This window comes from Bos indicus, chromosome 10 (genome assembly GCF_029378745.1).
Source record: "Bos indicus isolate NIAB-ARS_2022 breed Sahiwal x Tharparkar chromosome 10, NIAB-ARS_B.indTharparkar_mat_pri_1.0, whole genome shotgun sequence".
Lineage (NCBI taxonomy): Eukaryota > Metazoa > Chordata > Mammalia > Artiodactyla > Bovidae > Bos > Bos indicus.
This window is the reverse complement of record NC_091769.1, coordinates 4,179,139-4,202,473: the sequence shown is the minus strand read 5'-3', so window position 1 is coordinate 4,202,473 and position 23,335 is coordinate 4,179,139. Positions and strand designations below refer to the sequence as shown.

At 41.3% G+C, this 23,335-nt stretch overlaps 1 protein-coding gene and 1 pseudogene across 1 annotated transcript in view; both read left to right on the top strand.

The window, feature by feature from the left end:
- The first annotated feature begins 3,814 nt into the window (after positions 1–3,814).
- Positions 3,815–23,335, top strand: part of CCDC112 (coiled-coil domain containing 112) — a 33,555-nt gene continuing 14,034 nt past the window's right edge. The window contains exons 1-3 of the mRNA XM_019968025.2: positions 3,815–4,110; positions 13,745–13,866; positions 17,346–17,467. Coding sequence (XP_019823584.2) covers positions 3,997–4,110; positions 13,745–13,866; positions 17,346–17,467 — 358 coding nt within the window. The 5' untranslated portion in view covers positions 3,815–3,996. The remainder of the gene's footprint in view (positions 4,111–13,744; positions 13,867–17,345; positions 17,468–23,335) is intronic.
- Positions 17,474–23,326, top strand: LOC139185183 (small ribosomal subunit protein eS27-like pseudogene; annotated as a pseudogene).

Below are 23,335 nucleotides of genomic sequence, written 5' to 3'. Positions count from 1 at the left end.
TCCCTGTCCATCACCAACTCCCGGAGTTCACTCAGACTCACGTCCATCGAGTCGGTGATGCCATCCAGCCATCTCATCCTCTATCGTCCCCTTCTCCTCCTGCCCCCAATCCCCCCCAGCATCAGAGTCTTTTCTAATGAGTCAACTCTTCGCATGAGGTGGCCAAAGTACTGGAGTTTCAGCTTCAGCATCATTCCTTCCAAAGAAATCCCAGGGCTGATCTCCTTCAGAATGGACTGGTTGGATCTCCTTACAGTCCAAGGGACTCTCAAGAGTCTTCTCCAACACCACAGTTCAAAAGCATCAGGTGCTTAGCTTTCTTCATAGTCCAACTCTCACATTCATACATAACCACTGGAAAAACCATAGCCTTGACTAGACGGACCTTTGTTGGCAAAGTAATGTCTCTGCTTTTCAATATGCTATCTAGGTTGGTCATAACTTTCCTTCCAAGGAGTAAGCGTCTTTTAATTTCATGGCTGCAATCACCATCTGCAGTGATTCTGGAGCCCCCAAAAATAAAGTCTGACACTGTTTCCACTGTTTCCCCATTTGTTTCCCATGAAGTGATGGGACCAGATGCCAGTTCCTCAGTTGTGTCCAACTATTTGCAACCCCATGGACTGTACCCTGTCAGGCTCCTCTGTCCATGGGATTCTCCAGGCAAGAATACTGAAGTGAATTGCCATTTGCTTCTCCAGGGGATCTTCCCAACCCAGGGATCAAAGCCAGGTCTCCTGCATTGAAGACAGATTCTTTACTCTCTGAGCCACCAGGGAAGCCAGATAGATGACTAGCTGAATGAAATACGGGCATTGTGGTTGTTGTTTATTCACTAAGTCATGTCTGACTCTTTGTGTCCCCATGCTCAAATTCATGTCCATTGAGTTGGTGATGCTATCTAGCCATCTCTTCCTCTGCCACCCCCTTCTCCTTTTGCCTTCAATCTTTTTTAGAATAAGAGTATTATGAATTCATTTTTTAAAAATAAGGAATATTTCTGTGAACTTACTTCAAGGAGTTACAGAATCAGTTCAGTCAGTTCAGTCGCTCACTCGTGTCCGACTCTTTGTGACCCCATGGACTGCAGCACGCCAGGCCTCCCTGTCCATCACCAAGTCCTGGAGCTTACTCAAACTCATGTCCATCGAGTCGGTGATGCCATCCAACCATCTCATCCTCTGTCGTCCCCTTCTCCTCCCACCTTCAATCTTTCCCAGCATCAGGGTCTTTTCTAGTCCAAGAGACTCTCAAGAGTCTTCTCCAATACCACAGTTCAAATGCATCAATTCTTTGGCGCTCAGCTTTCTTTATAGAGTCACAGAATATATTAAGTTAAAAAGTGTAAGGTATAGAGTATTATATATGTGCTATGAATTGAATTGTGTCCTCTAAAGAGAGATGCTGAAGTCCTGATCCCAGTATCTCTGAATGTGACCTTATTTAGAAACCAGGTCTTTGCAGATGTAATAAAGTTAACATCAGGTCATATGGGATTATAAAGAACCCTAATCCAATGACTGGTGCCCTTATAAGAAGAGGGAAATTTGGACACAGAGACACAGACACAGGGGAGAGAAGGCCATGAAACCATACAGGTGATGACTGGAGTAATGTTTCCACAAGCCAAGGAATAATACTTCTCTCCAGAGATCCTAGGAGAGAGGCATGGAACAGATTAACCCACTCTGAGTAGGGAGGAACTGAGGAACCAGGATCAAAGCCTGGCTGAGATGGTGGAGGAGATAATGAAGGTTATGAGATTCTTAATCATTTTGTTTTGGGAAATTTTTCATCCTAACAAAACAGGAAAAATCTTAAAGCAGATATTTTGCATATTGTTACCACATTCCCTTAAGAGTATCCAGTGGCCTCTACATTGTCAAATCTAACCATCAGTTCTGTTTTCATGTCACTCAGCCTCTGGGCAGCAGAGCACAATTGATCATCCTCTCCTTCTTGAAACACTTCCTGCCATAGGATTGTGGACCTCCCCGCTTCTTACGGACCTCTCCCACCGTCTGTGTCATCTATGTTGGAGAGTTCTAGGCCTCACTTTCCAGACTCCAGTTTGTACTCTTCCTGAGTGGTCTCGTTAGGTCTTTTAAGATATTTTCTTAAAATATCTTATGGAGATGAAGACCAAATTCATATCTTTAGCTCCAGTCTTTGTCCAGGGCTCCAGAAGCATTTATCCATCTGCCTATTTAACATTTCTACCCGGATGCTCTCTGGAGTCAGGCCACCCAAGCTTGTATTCTAGTTCCCACCTGTATGATCTTGTGTTACTTAACTATATCCGTGAAATGAAAATGATAATAGTACTACTTCTCTAGATTATTTAGAACAGTGCTGGCTCAAAGTAAATGTTCAGTAAATACGCTGTTTACTTGTTTGAAGTCACTGCTAGAAGTTTGGAAGGACCCTTGTGTGTTCACCTGATTCAATAGTTAATTTTCCAGGGCTGGCAGCTGGATATTGATTGAATGAATGATTTGATGAATGGATGAATCCATTCCTTTAAAGGAAGAAAATGCAAGGTATTCACAAACTAGCTGAATTGTGACTGGTTGCCTATGCCTTGACTGGAGAAGTCATCTCTGCCTTTTTCCCCACCTTCCCAACACTGTATCTTTGGAATTTCTCTTCTCTTTGGCCAAGTCCTTGGAGTGGGCCATTCCTGCTTCTGATATCTGATGGTGTGGGGCATGCTCTGTTTTGTTGGTTTGAAAATGTGAAATATCGTTTATTGTTCAGGCTCATCAATCATGTTTTTTCATTTTATACTCAGTTTCACCAGAACTTAGTAGAAACCTAGAAAAAAGTTCTATTATTTAAAGTAATCTATCTTTTTTTTTTTGGTGAAGTTGCTCAGTCGTATCCGACTCTGCGATCCCGTGGACTGTAGCCGACCAGGCTCCTCTGTCCATGGAATTTTCCAGACAAGAGTACTGGAGTGGGTTGCCATTTCCTTCTCCAGGGGAATCTTCCTAACCCAGGGATCGAACCCAGGTCTCCAACCCAGGTCTCCAACCCAGGTCTCCCACGTTGCAGGCAGACGCTTTACCGTCTGAGACACCAGGGAAGCCCAAAGTACCTATATCTATGAATATATAGATACCTATCTATATAATATATATGCTGCTGCTGCTGCTAAGTCGCTTCAGTCGTGTCCGACCCTGTGCGACCCCATAGACGGCAGCCCATTAGGCTCTTCTGTCCCTGGGATTCTCCAGGCAAGAATACTGAAGTGGGTTGCCCTTTCCTTCTCCAATGCATGAAAGTAAAAAGTGAAAGTGAAGTGTCTCCGTCGTGTCCGACTCTTAGCGACCCCATGGACTGCAGCCTACCAGGCTCCTCCGTCCATGGATTTTTCAGGCAAGAGTACTGGAGTGGGGTGCCATTGCCTTCTCCGATATAATATATATATGACATGAATAAACTTAAGTATGACAGTGAAAGACAGTGAATTTTCCTGGCAGTTAGGGAACCGGGGGCAGGGAGAAATATTTTTGCCAAGTAAGAGTAGATACATGGACGGCGATATATCAATACTGCCGCGCCACACAGCACGCCGCAGCCCACCCCGCGACCGGGTTCCCACCCCCCGCCCCCGGCCACCGGCCTCCGCGCCCCGCCCCGCACCGCCCCAGCCCCCGCCCCGCACCGCGCTCTGAGCCGCCCCGGCCCTTGCTCCGGTCCCTCCCCTGCCCCGCGCTCCGGCCCCGCCCCACCCCAGCCTCGCCCCGCCCCAGCCTCCGTCCCGCGCTCCGGCCCCGCCCCGCGCCCCGGCCCCGCCCTGGTTCCGACCCCGCCCTGGTTCCGACCCCGCCTCGCCTCGCCCCGCGGCCCGGCTCCGCCCCGTATCTCCGTCGCGCTTGGCATCCCGGTGGAGGAGCCCCGCCGCCCCGGCAGAGCCCGGATCTCCGCACAACCGAAGCCCTCCACCCCAGACCCGGGTGGCCGCCGCTGGAGCGCGCGGCGCGGCGTGAAAAGATGGCCGCCCTGACGACGGTCGTGGTGGCGGCCGCGGCCACCGCCGTAGCCGGGGCTGTGGCGGGGGCGGGCGCGGCCCCGGGAACCGGCGTGGGAGCCGCGGTGCCGCAACAGGTAAATAAATGGAGGAGGCAGAGGTGGGTCTGAGGGGGCTGCGGGCGCCGGAGGCGCGGGACGGGTCCCCGGCTGAACAGGTGTCCTCTGCAGCGCGGCCGGGAGGCGAGAGCCGCGGCCGTTAGCCTCCCTTCGCTCGGGGCCTGGCGCTTGCTAGCCTTGTGCTTTGTTCGCTCGTGCATTTTTAACTGCTGTTACGGAGCCCCCTCTCTGGTGGTTTGGGAGTGCAAGAAAGTCTGGGTGGAAACCCTGGCTCTGCCTCTGTGACAGGAACACACTTAACCTCTCGTGACTCCATTTCTTCTCTAAGCGTTGGATCTGATCATACGCACCTTCCTGAGCCGTGCACCTTGTCTGGGAAGCCCCTGGTACAGTGCTTGGTTAGAGAGAGAGTCAGTGCCCAGTGACTGATGGCTGCTCTATTATTGTGTCAGCGCTGGGAACACAAGGAGGAATCAAACTGGGATGATCTCTGAGGCAGATGTGTTTCCAAAGATCTCCTTGGGACCCCTTTCTCTGCAGTAAAGACTAGGGGATTCCCGGAGGAGAATCGTTGGAGCCAGCAGCTCTTGTCAAAGATCTCGACTCCTCCGCATTCTCCCACAGCCCACACCCAAAGCACAGGCAATTCCTGTCTGTCCTATCTTCAGAATAAGTCAAGAATCCCACTTCAAGCACCACTACCCATGTCCACACCATCATTTCTCCCTTAGCAGAAACACTTTCCTAGTTGGTTTCTATTCACCCACTCTTGCCTTCCTGACATATTCACAACAACCAGACCATTCAGGAATGACACTTGTCTGCCCAGATCCCTCAGAGTGAAAGCAAACGTTTTCACCATGTTCCACACCTTAGACTCTACAGGGCCTCTGAGCTGCCCCCAAGATCTCCCTGTCACCTCATCTCCAGTCCCCTGCCCTGGGTCTACTCCAGCCATACTGGCTTCCTGTGGTCCTTCAGACAGGCGAGCACACTTCTACCTCAGGAGCTTTGCAATTGCTGTTCCCTGTGCTTGGAATGCTCTTCCTTCCTGGTCTCATGGCCAGCACCATCTCCACCTTCAGATATCTTTGTTCAAATGCAATCAGCTCAGTGATCCTTTCTTTGACCTCCCCAAACTGAATCCCCTTACCTAGCACACTGTTCTCTTTTTAGGTTTTTTCTATAGCACTTATCCTATAATATACTACATATTTTATATTCATTTTTTGTGTGTTGTCTTTCTCCACTCCATCTAGGAATGTAAACCCTGCCCTCTATGAGGGAAGAAACTTTTGGAAATTTTATTCACTGTTACATCCCCAGCACCAAAAACTGTGCTGCTTTAGTCCAGAAACGTAGTAGACACTCCCTAAATGTTTGTGGATTAATCCAAACCTGAAGGAAGGCTGTTAAGAGCTGAGGACAGATTCCATCATTTTCTTCCTCTAAGGAGATACAGTGTCTTTACATATTTCCAGAAATTCCACTTCATCCTGGTTTGCATATCTCACAAGTTGCTTAGTATTGTTACTGACGCACACTCCTGCCCACTAGAGTGGTTCTCAGAGGTTTGCCTTCCTCAGTGTTGGATCAGAATCACCTATGGAGCTGTTTCAACTGTTCCATCAGCCCCTCACATTAGCAATGTCTGGAGACAGTTTGGGTTGTCACAGCTGCAGGTGGACTGTGGAGAAGGTTGTGTGTGCTACTGACATCTAGCCGGTACAGGCTGAGGGGCAGCCCCCACAACAAAAAGTTCCCTGGTCCAAAATATCAGTAGGGCTGAAGTTGAGACACCCGATTTTATACGCTCTCACCAATTTAGAGAAGGCAGAGCCTCTTGGTTGGCTATTGTGGCAGTAGCGAGGTAGAATTTCTCAAGGGTGTTTGGGTTTTAAAAAAGAATTAGAATCTCTAGCATATTGTGACTTTTGAGGAGTTTATGTGTTATCCTTCTTTGTACCCAACAACATACCACATATATATATATACACATACACACACACACACACACACACACATATATATACAAACACATGCACGTTATAGACTCAGATTCTGTAGCCCAGCTCTGGACTTGAATACTTGTCATAGGATTTCATGAATCTATGACTCTGACAGTGAAACAGCTAACATTTTTCTGAGAGGAGATCATTTTCCTCGTGACAGCCTCATGATATTAGAGGTATCTGCCAAAACACTAAGGTTCCTAGATTAGCCTAGCCTGCCCGGGCTTCCATAATAAAATACCACAGACTGAGTGATTTAGATTACAGAAATATATATATATATATATTTTTTTTTACACTTTGGGAGGCTGAAAAGATCCAGCCGAGATCTTGTCCAAGATGAAGGAGCCGTTGGGGTTGGTTTTTGGCTTGTAGACAGTTGCCTTCTTGCTGTGTCCTCACGTGGCCCTTTGTCTGTGCACATGCAGAGAGAGAGTTCTCTGGTGTTCCTCTTCTTATAAGGACACCAGTCCTGATGGATTAGGACCCTATCCTTATGAGCTTATTTAACCTTGATTACTTCCTTAAAGGCACCACCTCCAAATCTAGGGCCTCCACATGTGAATTAGGGGAGTGGTAATTCAGTCTATACCAGTTCCCTTAAATTATTTTGGAACAATTATCTTTGAAGTTTTAGAACTATTTTATATTGCATTTTATTTTATTTCACAGCCTCCACAGAGTGTGAAATCTTCTGATTCATCATTAGGAAAAGTAGTAATGTACCCTATCTATGTATTTTAATGTTTGTATATAATTTGTTCAGCCATTATTCCTCTCAGCCATTGCTTTTCAAGACCAAAGACTACAAATTTCTTGATTCTCCTCTTAGATGCCATCTCCCTCTTGATCTTTTTAGCACGTTGAATTATGACTTTTGTAGTATCTCTGGCTGTATCACACGAGTGTATGTCCCGGTTTTGCTCCAGAGTAGGGCTGTGTCCTCTCTTTGTCTCTAGTGCCCTCTCTGTGATGACCTGTATTTAATGGCATTCGGCTGACTGGAGTGGGCCTTCAGTAATAACCACATTACTTTTCTGACTTTACATAATTACTCAAAACGGATTTCCTCTAGAAGATCACACAAATGAATAGGGCTGTGTATATATCCAGGTGTGGCAGAGTGAAGAATTCCCCCACACACACCTTTTTTTGGTCTTCTTTTGACATTTCCTTTAATGTTGTTATACAACGAACACAAATAATACACAATAAACACAAATAGGGGAGGGGGAATCCTTTGTTATTAATATACTTTTACAAGCAAGCCTGTCCCAGACGGCTGCTTGGACAATCCTTCTCTGCCCCATGTCAGCCATTTATTTCCGTCTGCCTCAGACACAGTGGATTGTAAGTCATTGTGCATCCTCACGGTATCACTAGGTTCCCTCAAGGATAGTCACATCCTAACCCCCAGCACCTGTGAACGTGTGACCTCATGTGATAAAAGGAACTGTGCAAATGTGATTAAGTTGAGGCTCTTGAGGTGGGGAGTTTATGTGGGATTATCTGGGTGGGCCAGTGTATTCACAGGAGTCCTTGTAAGATGGAAGCTGGAGGATTAGAACCAAGAGGATATGTAACAGTGAAAGCAAGAGGGCGATGCGATGTGAGGAAGCGGCCATGAGCCATGGAATGAAGGTGGCCACTAAAAGCTGAAAAAAGGTAAGGGAGTAAATACTCTGGATCTCCAGAAAGAATGCAGTCTTTTCAACACCTTAATTTTAGACTTGACCTCCAAAACAGTAAAAGAATAGATTTGTGGTGTTTAAGTCTCTTAAATTTGTGGTAAACTCATTTTTTTTGGTAAGTTTGTTACAGTAGTGATAGGAAATGAATGCAACCAGAGAAAGCCTAAGAAGGCCTGAGCTCTCATCTTTGGCTGACCTTGAAACTGTGCAACAGGAAGTGAAGGCTAAAGTGAAGTTGTAAACTGCTTGCCCCAGTACTGATGCCATGTTCCAGCTTGCACACAGACCCCCTCAAAGTGTGGGGACTTACAGGTTCAAGACATCTAAGAAAATCTTTGACCAACCAATCATTCAGTGACAGCTAACAAAGCAGAGATTTCAGTGCCACACAAACAATCCAGACTTTACCGAATTAGTTCAGAGAAATGACTGAAAAAAACCCAGCAACAACAGCAGACCTTGGAGACAGGGAAAAAAATCTCATTTTTAGTGTTGCCACATTATGTATTATTTAAAGTGTTGAGTTGCTGACAAATTATGAGATATGCAAAGAAATAAGAAAATATGGTCCACACACAGAAGAATTAAAAAAAAAAGAATAGTAAAAAGAAACTGTCCCTTAAGATGACCAAATGTTGGACATAACAGATAAAGATTTTAAATTATTGATTTAAACATGTTCAAAAAGCTAAAGAAAACCATTTCTAAAGAAATAAAGTATAAGAATGGTGTCTCACCAAATAGAAAACATCTATAAAGAGACTGGAAAAGGTGAGTTTTTAATCCAATCCCAAAGAAAGGCAATGCCAAAGAATGCTCAAACTACTGCACAATTGTACTCATCTCACATGCTAGCAAAGTAATCCTCAAAATTCTCCAAGCCAGGCTTCAACAGTATGTGAACCATGAATTTCCAGATGCATCAGGCTGGTTTTAGAAAAGGCAGAGGAACCAGAGATCAAATTGCCAGCATCGGCTAGATCATCGAAAAAGCAAGAGAGTTCCAGAAAAACATCTACTTCTGCTTTATTGACTATGCCAAAGCCTTTGACTATGTGAATCACAACACATTGTGTAAAGTTCTTAAAGAGATGAGAATACCAGACTCCTGACCTGCCTCCTGAGAAATTTGTATGCAGGTCAAGAAGCAGTACTTAGAACTGGACATGGAACAACAGACTGATTCCAAATCGGGAAAGGAGTACATCAAGGCTGTATATAGTCACCCTGCTTATTTAACTTATATACAAAATACATCATGAGAAATGCTGGGCTGAATGAAGCACAAGTTGGAATCAAGATTGCCAGGAGAAATATCAATAACCTCAGATACGCAGGTGACACCACCGTTATGGCAGAAAGTGAAGAAGAACTAAAGAGCCTCTTGAAGAAAGTGAAAGAGGAGAGTGAAAAGTTGGCGTAAAACTCAGCATTGAGAAAACAAAGATTATGGCATTTGGTCCCATCACTTCATGGCAAATAGGTGCGGAAAGAGTGAAAGACTTTTTTTTGGAGGGCTCCAAAATCACTGCAAATGGTGACTGCAGCCATGAAATTAAAAGACGCTTGCTCCTTGGAAGAAAAGCTATGACCAACCTAGACAGCATATTAAAAAGCAGAGGCATTACTTTGCCAACAAAGGTTCATCTAGTCAAAGCTATTGTTTTTCTAGTAGTCATGTATGGATGTGAAAGTTGGACTTAAAGAAAGCTGAGCGCCGAAGAATTGATGCTTTTGAACTGTGGTATTGGAGAAGACTCTTGAGAGTCCCTTGGACAGCAAGGATCCAACCAGCCTATCCCAAAGGAAATCAGTCCTGAATATTCATTAGAAGGACTGATGCTGAAGCAGAAACTCCAATACTTTGGCTACCTGATGCAAAGAACTGACTCATTTGAAAAGACTCTGATGCTGGGAAAGATTGAAGGTGGGAGGAAAAGGGGACAACAGAGGATGAGATGGTTAGATGACATCATCAACTCAATGGACATGATTTTGAGTAAACTCTGGGAGTTGGTGATGGACAGGGAAGCCTGGCGTGCTGCAGTCCATGGGATGGCAAAGAGCCATACACGACTGAACGACTGAACTGAACCAAACTGATAAAGAGAGAAGTTCTAGCAAAAGAATGGAATAGAAATTTTGGAGTTAAAAAGTACAAAAATGCAAATGAAAAATTCATTAGAGAGACTCAGCACTATGTTTGGGCTGGCAGAACAAGGTAGGTCAATTTAGATTATCCAGAATGAGGAATCTAAAGAAGAAAAGAATGAAGAAAAGTGAACAGAGTGTTAAAGACCTGTGAGACACCATCAGATGTCACAGCTAATGAGAGTCCCAGAAGGAGAGAGGGAAAAGTGGGAAAGAATTTTTGAAGAAATGATGGCTGTAGTATTTGATCTACACATTATTGGAACTTAGTGAACTTCAAGATCCATACCTAGACATGTCATAATCAAACTGTAAAAAGAGACAAAAAGAAAATTCTGAAAGCACCAACAGAGAAATCAATTCAAAACATATTAGGCATTCTCAATAAGATTAACAACTGATTTCTCAACAGAAACCTTGGACTTCAAAAGTATGGGATAATACGTATGCATGCTAAATTGCTTCAGTTGTGCCCGACTTTTTGCAGTGCTATGGACTGTAGCCTACCAGGCTCCTTTGTCCATGGGATTCTCCAGGCAGGAATACCGGAGTGGGTTGTTGTGCCCTCTTCCAGGGGATCTTCTGGACCCAGGAAGCGAATGCATGTCTATGTCTCCTGCATTGGCACGTGGATTCTTTACCACTAGCCCCTCCTGGGAAGCCCCATGGGATAACAGACGTAGTTATGCTGTTAGAAATGCTGAAAGAAAAGGACTGTTGACCAAGAACTCTGTTCAGCAAAATAATTATCTAAAAATGAAGGAGGCTACATCAAACTGAAATGATTCTGCACAGTAAAGGGTATATCAGCAAAATGAAAAGATGACCTACTGAATGGGAGAGAAACATTTGCAAATCATATTTTGATAAGGACATATCTAAAAATATAAAACTCTTAAAACTCAAAAAGACACCCCAGTTTTTAAAATTGGAAAAGATATAAGTAGGTATTACTTCAAAGAAATAGCCAATAAGTACATGAAAGGATGCTTGGCATCATTAGTCATTATGGGCTAATCAAAACCACTGTGAGATACTACTTCACATCCAGTAGGATGATTATAGTAAAAGAGACAGACAATAACAAATGTTGGTGAGGATGTGAAGAAACTGGAACTCCCTTACATTTTTTACATTTTTACACTACTCCTTTACACTGCTAATGGCAATGTAAAATTATATAATGATGCAGCCACTGTGGAAAACAATTGGATAGTTCTTCAAAAGTTCAAAACTTCTGTGCTTCAAAGGATATTATCAGGAAAGTGAAAAGAACTCAGAATTGGGGAAAATATTTGCAGGTCATTTATCTGATAAAGGACTTACGGGAATGCTTCCACTGTAACAATAAAAAATAACACAAATGGAAAATTAAAGACTTAACTGTGATTCAGAAATTCCACTGCTAGAAATACCCAAGAAAATTGAATTCATACTAAAACTTGTACATAAATGTTCTTAGTAACATTATTCATGGTGACCAAATAGTGAAAGTAACCCAATTGTCTGTCAGGTGATGAGTAAACAAAATATGTTAGAGTCGTGTGGAATATTACTTAACCATGAAAAGGAATGAAGTACAGATTCATGGTACAACATGAATGAATCTTTAAAATATTATACTCAGTGAAAGAAGCCAGACACAGAAGGTTGTACATTGTATGATCCTGTTTATGCTAATTGTCCAGAATAGGCAAATCCATAGAATCAGAATGGAGATTAATGATTACCAGGAATTGGGCGGGAAAAAGGTATGGGAACTGGCTGCTTAATGAGTGCGAGCTTTCTTTTGGGTATAATAGAAATATTTGGGCACTAGATAGTGTTGTGGAGAGGGCAATGGCACCCCACTCCAGTACTCTTGCCTGGAAAATCCCATGGACGGAGGAGCCTGGTAGGCTGCAGTCCATGGGGTCGCTAAGAGTCGGACACGACTGAGCGACTTCCCTTTCACTTTTCACTTTCACGCATTGGAGAAGGAAATGGCAACCCACTCTAGTGTTCTTGCCTGGAGAATCCCAGGGACGGAAGAGCCTGGTGGGCTGCTGTCTATGGGGTCACACAGAGTCAGACACGACTGATGTGACTTAGCAGCAGCAGCAACAACAGATAGTGTTGATGATTGCACGACTTTGTGAATATAGTAAAAAACACTGAATTGTAAACTTTATGTGCACATTCTATGGTATGTGAAGTAAATCTCAATTTTAGAAGTATTAACCTAAAATCATTACTTTATTCTTGTTTGCTTGTTCCTCGAAATTTGAAGGCTTGGTTCCTTTATTTTCTTTTTAATCTCTCAGGCTGTCAGCAATTCCTCTTGGTTATACCTCCAAGATACATTTAGGCTTCTTACTTTTAGTCTCCACCATCACCCTGGTAGACCTGAATACCATCATTCCTTGTCTTTGTTGCTGCATCACCTGTCTATTGATTCTCCTGCTTCCAGCCTTGCCTCCTCTCTTCCTCCACCTCCCTGAATTTGTTCTTTAAAAAATAGAAAGATTTTCTTTAAAAATTAAATGTATCATGGCATTCTCCTACTCTAAACCCTTCAGTAAAATTCAGACTCCTGTAGTGCCTTAAAATGCTGGTGTGATATGCCACTTGCCTGGTTCTATACCCTCAACTCCTACAAAGCTCTGCATTTCACTCATCTTATGTCACAATTGCCTTTGCTCTGCTTGAACCAGCCAAGCTTTTTTCCTCCTGGAGGGCATTTGGACATGCTGGTCCCTCTGCCTGGCACACCTTTCCCTGCAGCTTTTGTCCTGGCTGGCTCCGTTCTTCCTTAAACATCATCCCCTCAAATAGACTTCTGTGGCCATTCTAACTGAAAAGAAAAAAAACAAAACAATCCCTTGGCCCCATTATCTTCATCTCAGCACTGTTTATTTCCTTAATAGGCCTTACAGTGTTGATTTTTTTTTTTTAATGTCTCACTTATTTACTCTCTTCTTCTTAAGTCTGTTTCCCTCTCTAGATTTTAAGGCAGAGGCCCTATTATCATGGGCTTCCAGTGGCACTAATGGTAAAGAACTCGCCTACCAATGCAGGAGACATAAGAAATGTGGACTCGATTCCTCAATCTTCGGGGTCTAGAAGATCCCCTGGAGGAGGGCATGGCAACCCACTCCAGTATTCTTACCTGGAGAATCCCATGCACAGAGGAGCCTGGCAGGCTGTGGTCCCTAGGGTCACAGAGTTGGACACAACTGAAGCAGTTTAGCAACAGTGCACACATGTTATCATGGCCCATCTTTGTTTCCCTAGTGTCTAGGCCAGCACCTGTCACATCGTAAGTGTTCAATGCATGTTGGTAAATGAGTGAATGAATGAAAGAATTAGAGATTTTTATAAAACTCCCTGAAGACTTTACATTTCTCACTAATTTAGCATTTTAAAACACATATTCCTTCTTCCACGAGCTGTATTTTTTAAAATTAAATAAGATTGGCCCCAAAATTATCCCGTGAGAAACTCCATTATTGATGTTTTATCTCTGAAAAAAGGGCTTCCCTGGTGGCTCAGACAGTAAAGAATCCACCTGCAATACAGGAGCCCTGGGTTTGATCCCTCGGTTGGGAAGATGCCCTGGAGGAGGCATGGCACCCACTGCAGCATTCTTGCCTGGAGAATCCTTGTAAACAGAGGAGCCTGGTGGGCTACAGTCCATGGGGTCGCAGAGAGTCGGACACCACTGAGCAACTAAGGACAGCACACACTCTGGAAAAATTCCACGTTCATCTCCCACCATTTTTATTTTTGAGGATAAATTTATCTTTGTTTTCTCTTCAGAATGATGGCTGTCTCGGTACTTCAGGTGGAATTCGTCCTTTTCACCTTCAAAACTGGAAGCAGAAAGTTAGTCGAACTAAGAAAGCAGAATTCATACGTACAGCTGAAAAATATAAAAATCAGTAAGTATAAGAACATTATCTTCAAGGAACATTACTCATCATTTTATTACAAACGATATAAAGTTAATTCTCCTCCACTCTAATCCCCTACCAAAGACTAGTCACTAATCTTTCAAATGTAAAACAAGGGGCCCGTGAGAAGTGTGAAATATACAAATGATAGTAAACTATTTAAAGTTAATTTTAAGTAGAGTTCTTTAAATCTTAATTTCACTATTTTGAATCAGTGTATATCAAGGAGAATAAAAGATTTCTTTAGATCACATATGTCAAGTAACAGATTGGATACATTTTGACTTAGCAAAGTAAGCACTTGGTAAATATTTTTGAGTGAATAATTTTAATGAAGAGTCCTACTGTACTCTTGAGGTTTTTTTTGTTTTTTTTTTTAATTGGCCTTTTACTTGGTCTCCTTTCCTTGGTCTCTACCTCTTTCAGATCTACCCTGTACATTATGACTAGAAAAATTGAGAAGATGGCATTTAAGTTTTAGTGTTTATGTATTTTTAAATAACTAGTGATATTTACTGAATGTTCACCATTGTTAGTAGCACCATATGATTTAATAAATACAATGAGTAAAGGTAAAAGAACTGGAGCTCAGAGCAGCTAGCCCTCTCCTATAGTTGGAGGCTTTATAATACACTGCTCTGAATTTATGCAGTATCAATTTGCTGAAGAACCAAGAGAAAAGGAGGCTTTTGTAAGAAATGATCTCTAGACCAGAATTAGTGGCAGTTGTCTGTTTAGAAATTCTACCAATAAATAGTATACTGTTTGAATTTTAACAAGTTATACCATAGTGCAGCCTCGTGAGACTGAATTCTGACTGTATCAGTTTAATTCTTTCATTTTTAATACTCAGAATTTTATAAACTACAATTTTTTTTTAATTTATAAAATGCATTATCTTAGATAGAATTGGACTCTAGGTTAAGATTTCTGGTTTATGTTTCTTTCTAGATAAGATAATCTGCCAGATGATTAATGTACATAAATATAGCAAGCCAGTTAGATTATGCCAGTATAGATAGGTACCTTATCTGTGTATAGGTTTTATAACTCTGATTAGGCTTTCTTCATCTGTTATAAGGTTTTGGAAAAACTCATTGAAATAGTATTAGAAAAATCCATTGAAATTGAATCCAACAATTCTCATTGAATATAAAGGGAAGAACACCATTTGTAATATTTTTATTTTCAGAATAGGTTATATATTCACATAATTCAAAAATTAATTCATATCAAAGGATCCACAGTGGAAGGTCTTTGTTTCACCTGTGACCCATATCACCCATTTCCCTTCTCCCCAAACAACCATTTTTAGTTTCTTGTATATCCTTCACAGGTATTTTATATGCTTTTTTAAGGACATAAAAATGCATATGCAAATAGTTCCCTTTTTTTTTATAAATGGTAGTATACTATATATATATTCTTGTGCATCTTGTTTTGTATTTTTAACTTAAGAGTGTATCCTAGATACCAAGAAGTTACTGGTTTTGTTCAGGCATGATAATGGTATTATAATTATACAAATCAGATACTCATAATCTCTAGAAATGCACACTGAAGTATGTTGGGGTGGAAGTACATAATGTAGTGGATTTCCTTTAGAGTAATTAAGCAAAAAAGGAAGAGGAAAGATAAAAGATAGATGAAAGAGAGGAAAAAGACAGGTAAAATTGTTGAGTTAGAGTGATATGAGGTATATCATGTGGAACGATGTGAGGGGAATCAGTTTTCCATTCTCTAGTATGTCTTAACATTTTCATGTAAAACTTTTGTTAAAAAGGAGTGTATCTTGGAGGTCTTTCCTTATCAGTACGTAGAACACGGTACCGCGTTGCATTCCAGTGTGTGCGCGTACCAGCACTTATTTAATCTGCCCCTTAGTGATAGACATTAGATTACAGAAAACGTTAAGTTATAGTAAATAAACGCTTAATTAATTGAGCATCCATGGAGGTTCATATCATTTTGCACATCTATAAGTGTGTCTTTATGAAAAATTCCTTCAAGTAGAAGTGCTGGATCAAAGGTATATGAATTTGCGATTGTAATGAATAATTTCTGATTATTCATGATTATGATGAATAATGAATAATTTCTAAATTATCCTTGATAGGCCATTTATGATTTCACCAACAATATATGAGAGGACCCATTTCCCCACAGTTTTATCATCAGAATATGTTAAACTTGTGTGTTTTTTTCCCACCAGTCTGATAGATACACCATGTTACCATGGTATAGTTTCAGTCTTTTCTCATGTTACGAGAGAGGTTGAGCATCTCTTTTTGTTTGGCAGTTTGTCTCCATTATTACATTTTGAATATCTTTATGGGTCAATATCGAATCCAGGAGTAACAAAGCATGACTTACTGTCGCAGCATAGCCTGTGTCCATGATGGGCATTTCTGTTTGATTTCGGTGCCTTTCCCCACCCCAGCCAGAGTCGAGGCAGGCTGGTGCTCAGTGCAGGGCTCCAGCAGCTGCCCGCAGCCTGTTAGACTGACCTGCAGACTAAAAGCTTTATTGATGTCTCTGTTCTTCCCCTTCCTTCCTCCCAACATAGATTGAAGTTATGACTCCCTCAGCCTCGGGGCAGCCAGGTAGGGCCTGTGGCATTCTCATCTATTTACCTCAGTGTGCCTTTTATATTAAATTCTCTTCTTGGTTGGCAAGTGAAAAAGATTGGGAAACTCTGCCTTATACAGTTGCCCCTCAGAATAGAGGAAAGGAAATCAGTGACCAGAGATACTCCACCACTCATTAAATTCAGGATTAGTGGAGAAGTATTTATATTAATTTCCACCTTGTGGGAGAAAGAAAATAGATGTTGAGAAAATAAATTTCTTTGTCCAACCGAAAAAGTTTCTTGATGGTAAATTGTTTTGTTTTACCCCAGGGTTCAAGCTAACATTAGAAGTCCTTACTGGTAGATGGATTAAAGCCAAGGAGCAAGGATGAGATGAAGAAGCTTTGACTTAAATGTAGACCATATCCCATAAAAACATTAAATCCCTGCCTTCACAGATGTTTGCCTTTTGAAGTTTTAGTTTTATTAGCATTAGTAACTTGCATTTCTATAGTGCATTTTTCTTCCCTTGTGGCTCAGATGAATCTGCCTGCAATGCTAGAGACCCAGGTTTGATCCCTGGTTTGGGAAGATTCCCTGGAGAAGGGAATGGCAACCCACTCCAGTATTCTTGCCTGGAGAATTCCATGAACAGATGGGAGCCTGGTAGGCTACAGTCCGTGGGGTCACAGAGTTGGACACGACTGAACGACTAGTATACACACACACAGCACTTTCCTAACTACTGTTTTCATTCCATAGCCTTATTGATCCAAGTAATTTTATTTTGAATCCTTTGATGAATTAATACAAAGTACGGATTGTAAGTATATCCATATTTTAAACAATTAAAAATGTACTTAAATCATATTTATACTATTTGTTTCTTTCCCTAAAGGGTTATTAATCTAGAAAAAGACAAACACAGTCATTTCTACAACCAAAAAAGTGACTTCAGAATTGAACATAGTATGCTGGAAGAATTGGAAAATAAACTGATTAACAGCAGGAAAACAGAAAGTAAGTTGAGTTCATGATGAACAAAACTCATTGAGAGATATAAAGTCATAGTTTTGCCCTGTGCGTTGTCCTTGTGCGTGACTGTTACAGTCTCTATCAAGATACATTCTAGTTGGTGTAATGTTTATCTTTTAAGGATATGTATTTATTTTTGGGGGTCACTATTTAGTCTGGATATTTATAACTGTATTGTTATAACTGCATTGTTTGCTGTGTAAATTTCGTCTTAATAGGAAAAAAGAGGGTTTTGTTTTCTGGTTGTCAAATCAGTTAATGATACTACATTATTTTAATAAAGGAAGGGTGCCTTAAAGATCTGCACAGGCTGGGCTTGCAAAAGGATCAGCATGCCTTTAGCTGGAGGTATACTGTAGCCTTCCTTGGAAGAGGAACAGAAAAAACATAAAAAGAACAGCTGGTTCAAAGTCCAAATTCTTACTTTATGTTTGTAAAATGTCCAGGTGGCTACAAGATTACTTACAGCCAGGCTTACACAGTGGCATTTGGTGTAGGTTGTTCAACTGTTGTGCCAGCCAATAGGAGGAAAGGCCAGACTCAGAAGGATGTTCATTTAGAAGAAAGCAATACTAATGATCCACACAGTTTCCTGAATCTGTGTCCTGTCGCAGAAAGCCTTTTCAGTTCAGTGATTCCAGTTAATCTACCAAGATAATGTAATTATGTTTAATTTTTTGCAAGGTTTGCAACAACAGTCTCATATTTTGGTGTCAGTTTTTAAATAAAGCTTTGATTATGGGCAATAAATTTGAAAAATAAAGGAAAACTGATTACTGGGTATCTGATCTTAGCTCATCACCAGGATCCTATCAACTGAATCCCAGACTCAGTAAGCATCAACAGATTCAGAACTTGTATGACCGTTAAAGTGCTCAAGTCACATAGTTGCTTAAACCTGAGTTTACTTGTCTGTGATATATTAATAAAACCTGCCATTTCTGCCATAGGAGAGCTGTCTGTGCATCTGATGAAATAGTATTGGGTAGGCTCAAAGCTTCGTTCAGGTTTTTCTGTAAGATGTTATGGAAAAACCCAAATGAACCTTTTGGTCAACCTAATATATAAGAAAGTGTTAGAGATTGTACAGTGAATATGTTCTACTGCTTGTTATGAATATTAATAATTACTAACTGTACTAAATGTTGGCCTTAAAAAAGAATTTTACAAGAATACCTTGTTTCCTTGTAGAGTAGATTTTTTAAACTGCAAGTCCTTATTTTATAGTAAAAACACTTCCAAACTTTGGTTAAAGGAAAAGTAATGGTTTTCAGGGGCTTCCCAGGTGGTGCTAGTGGTAAAGCACCTACCTGCCAACACAGGAGACGTAAGAGCTGTGGGTTTGATCCCTGGGTCAGAAAGATTTCCCTGGAGGAGGGTATGACAACCCACTCCAGTATTCTTGCCTGGAGAATCCCATGGGTAGAGGAGCCTGGCAGGTTATGGTCCATAGGGTCGCAAAGAGTCAGACACAGCTGAATGGACTTAGCACAGCACAGCACAGCAGTGGTTATCGTTGAGCTTTATACAATATTGAGACTTATTACATAGAGACTATACTGCTCATGAGACACCTTTATAGTTAATTAAAAGAAATTTTTCATAAGTTTTTCCTTTCAGAATATAAGATTGCACTATTTTAAAAAGTCATCTTTTGTCAGACGGTGGCAAGAATCATTCTCTCTCTTCTGTTGGAATGATGAGACCTAACATAAATGCCAGATTTCTAGTTCTCCTCTTTGATTCATAGAAGAATCTGAGCATCCCTTGTTTAATATTAATGTTTCTTAATATCCCTCAGTTCTTTTACAGACAAAAAGGGTGATTTTTCTGTCTCTCTATCATGCCATTAAGTAGAGTATCTCCATTCTGTGCATTTTAAGTCACTTGATTTTCTCCCTTTTAAGGCACTTTATTTTTATTTTCTAATTTCCCTTTGTCTACAGTTTTGCTTCTCTTTATTCATACCTTGTGTTTATCTTATCTTGGAGAAGAAGGAATGCACTGCATTAATATAAGGATATAGAAATTTCCCTTTCACATGTTTCGGTTCAGAAGCATTAAATAGCTATACTTTACCTCAAATACTATGTCACATTTTAGCTGCATTTGTGTAACCTTGTACTTGAATGCTGTGCCTCTAGTGCAGAATGTCAGTTCCAAATGAATTACTAAAAGATCATTTTCTCTATAGTGGTATCATTGTAGCTGTTCAAACTATTGCAGATGTAAAACAACAGAAAACACTTTCCTGATGACTAGGGAAGTTTCTTGACTTAAAATTCCTAAAAATGAGTTAGACCCTGTAAAATACATTGGGTAAAGTTTCTACTTTTATAGAACTCTGGAATTTTAATAAAAAATGGAAAAAGCCAAAGTCATATATGCATATTTGGGTTTGTTTTGAATATTAGCACTGGCTTCCAGCCTAAAGATAAACTTTTTAAAAAAATAATTGTTTTTAAGGACTTTTGAACAGAGCCGTTTGGTGTTTCATGTTCATTTGTGGAAGAGTTGCAAAAAAAAATAAGGGGGAGGTGGATAAGTAAACTACCCAAAGATGATGATCAAATATTACTATATGAATATGTATATAAATATGAGTATTTGACTTTATGCTAATAATTTAAGTGATTACAGTAAGGTTACTACTTCAGAAGGGAAATATTAAAGAAGAATCCAGTCTTCCTGCTGATGATACAGAACATCTGAAAATGGCTTTGAGACCCTTTGTTCTTCAGGCTTCTATTGTGGGCCTAGCACCTTACTTTAGACTGGTCCTTTGGCTGCGCTTGACAACCTGTAGTGTAGCAGTAGCAGCGTTAGTCTCTTAGACATGTCCGTCTCTTTGCGACCCCACAAACTATAGCCCACTAGGCTCCTCTGTCTATGGGATTTTCCAGGCAAGAATACTAGAGTGGATTGCCATTCCCTTCTCCAGAGGATGTTCCTGACCCAGGGATTGAACCCAGGTCTCCTGCATTGCAGTCAGACTCTTAACCATCTGAGCTACAGGGAAACCTATAGCATAGACCCCAGTAAATGGCACCTGAGACATCTCTTCAAGACCATGACTATGACACCAGTGGGTGTCACCAGCCCGCCTTAGTTGGTGTGGTTAGGTAAAGTTAATTCTCACTGGGCAGTTTGTCAGTATTCACAGCATTAATGTTGGCAATACAGTTTTAATATTCTAACAATAATTGAGATCAACTCTATGTCCGCAAATTATAGCAAAAAGGAAAAAACTGTTAAAAAATAAAACATGATTAAAATTATGCTACTGATCCATGTTTTGGAGTGTCCAATAACTCAGTCTCCAGAGTTAAAAAAATATTTCTAAGGACAATTCCCTGGCACAGGTTATAATAAGACTTAACCTGTTGTGCCTTAAAAGATTAGACAAAATTAGATGCTTTGTTTATAGCAAGAGTTGGTTCGGGCTATACTAACACTCAGAAACCATCTTTTGTTCTTTAATTGTTCTTCAGTAACTTACTAGGTGAGGGTGATCAGTCTTGTGTGAAGAATCCTGAATTGGTAACCACATTTGTCATAGACTTATTTTAAAGTACATCCTTCCTTCAGTAGTTCAGTTCAGTTTAGTCACTCAGTCATGTCCGACTCTTTGCGACCCCATGAATCGCAGCACGCCAGGCCTCCTTTGTCCATCACCAACTCCTGGAGTCTACCAAACTCACGTCCATTGAGTCGGTGATGCCATCCGGCCATCTCATCCTCTGTCGTCCCCTTCTCCTCCTGCCGATATCCCTCCCAGCATCAGGGTCTTTTCCAATGAATCAACTCTTCGCATGAGGTGGCCAGAGTATTGGAGTTTCAGCCTCAGCATCAGTCCTTCCAATGAATACCCAGGACTGATCTCCTTTAGGATGGACTGGTTGGATTTCCTTGCAGTCCAAGGGACTCTCAAGAGTCTTCTCCAACACATCCGTTCAGAAGCATCAATTCTTCAGCGCTCAGCTTTCTTCACAGTCCAACTCTCACATCCATACATGACCACTGGAAAAACCATAGCCTTGACTAGACAGACCTTTGTTGGCAAAGTAATGTCTCTGCTTTTGAATATGCTATCTAGGTTGGTCATAACTTTCCTTCCAAGGAGTAAGCGTCTTTTAATTTCATGGCTGCAATCACCATCTGCAGTGATTTTGGAGCCCCAAAAAATAAAGTCTGACACTGTTTCCACTGTTTCCCCATCTATTTGCCATGAAGCGATGGGACCAGATGCCATGATCTTCGTTTTCTGAATGTTGAGCTTTACGCCAACTTTTTCACTCTCCTCTTTCACCTTCATCAAGAGGCTTTTTAGTTCCTCTTCACTTTCTGCCATAAAGGTGGTGTCATCTGCATATCTGAGGTTATTGATATTTCTCCCAGCAATCTTGATTCCAGCTTGTGCTTCCTCCAGCCCAGCGTTTCTCATGATGTACTCTGCATATAAGTTAAATAAGCAGGGTGACAATATACAGCCTTGACGTACTCCCTTTCCTATTTGGACCCAGTCTGTTGTTCCATGTCCAGTTCTAACTGTTGCTTCCTGACCTGCATATAGGTTTCTCAAGAGGCAGGTCAGGTGGTCTGGTATTCCCATCTCTTTCAGAATTTTCCACAGTTTATTGTGATCCACACAGTCAAAGGCTTTAGCATAGTCAATAAAGCAGAAATAGATGTTTTTCTGGAACTCTCTTGCTTTTTCAATGATCCAGCAGATGTTGGCAATTTGATCTCTGGTTCCTCTGCCTTTTCTAAACCCAGCTTGAACATCTGGAAGTTCACAGTTCACGTATTGCTGAAGCCTGGCTTGGAGAATTTTGAGCATTACTTTACTAGCGTGTGAGATGAGCGCAATTGTGCAGTAGTTTGAGCATTCTTTGGCATTGCCTATCTTTGGGATTGAAGTGAAAACTGATCTTTTCCAGTCCTGTGGCCACTACTGAGTTTTCCAAATTTGCTGGCATATTGAGTGCAGCACTTTCACAGCATCATCTTGGATTTGAAATAGCTCAACTGGAATTCCATCACCTCCACTAGCTTTGTTCATAGTGATGCTTCCTAAGGCCCATTTGACTTCACATTCCAGGATGTGTGGCTCTAGGTGAGTGATCACATCATCGTGATTATCTTGGTCATGAAGATCTTTTTTGTACAGTTCTTCTGTGTTTTCTTGCCACCTCTTCTTAATATCTTCTGCTTCTGTTAGGTCCATACCATTTCTGTCCTTTAGCGAACCCATCTTTGCATGAAATATTCCCTTGGTATCTCTAATTTTCTTAAAGAAATCTCTAGTCTTTCCCATCCTGTTCTTTTCCTCTATTTCTTTGCATTGATCTCTGAGGAAGGCTTTTTTATCTCTCCTTGCTATTCTTTAGAACTCTGAATTCAGGTGCTTATATCTTTCCTTTTCTCCTTTGCTTTTCACTTTTCTTCTTTTCACAGCTAGTTGTAAGGCCTCCTCTGACAGCCATTTTGCATTTTGGCATTTCTTTTCCATGGGAATGGCCTTGATCCCTGTCTCCTGTATATTGTCACAAACCTCCGTCCATAGTTCTTCAGGCACTCTGTCTATCAGATCTAGTCCCTTAAATCTATTTCTCACTTCCACTGTATAATCATCAGGGATTTGATTTAGGTCATACCTGAATGGTCTAGTGGTTTTCCCTACTTTCTTCAATTTAAGTCTGAATTTGGCAATAAGGAGTTCATGATCTGAGCCGCAGTCAGCTCCCGGTCTTGTTTTTGCTGACTGTATAGAGCTTTTCCATCTTTGGCTGCAAAGGATATAATCAATCTGATTTCTGTGTTGACCATCTGGTGATGTCCTTCTTCCTTACA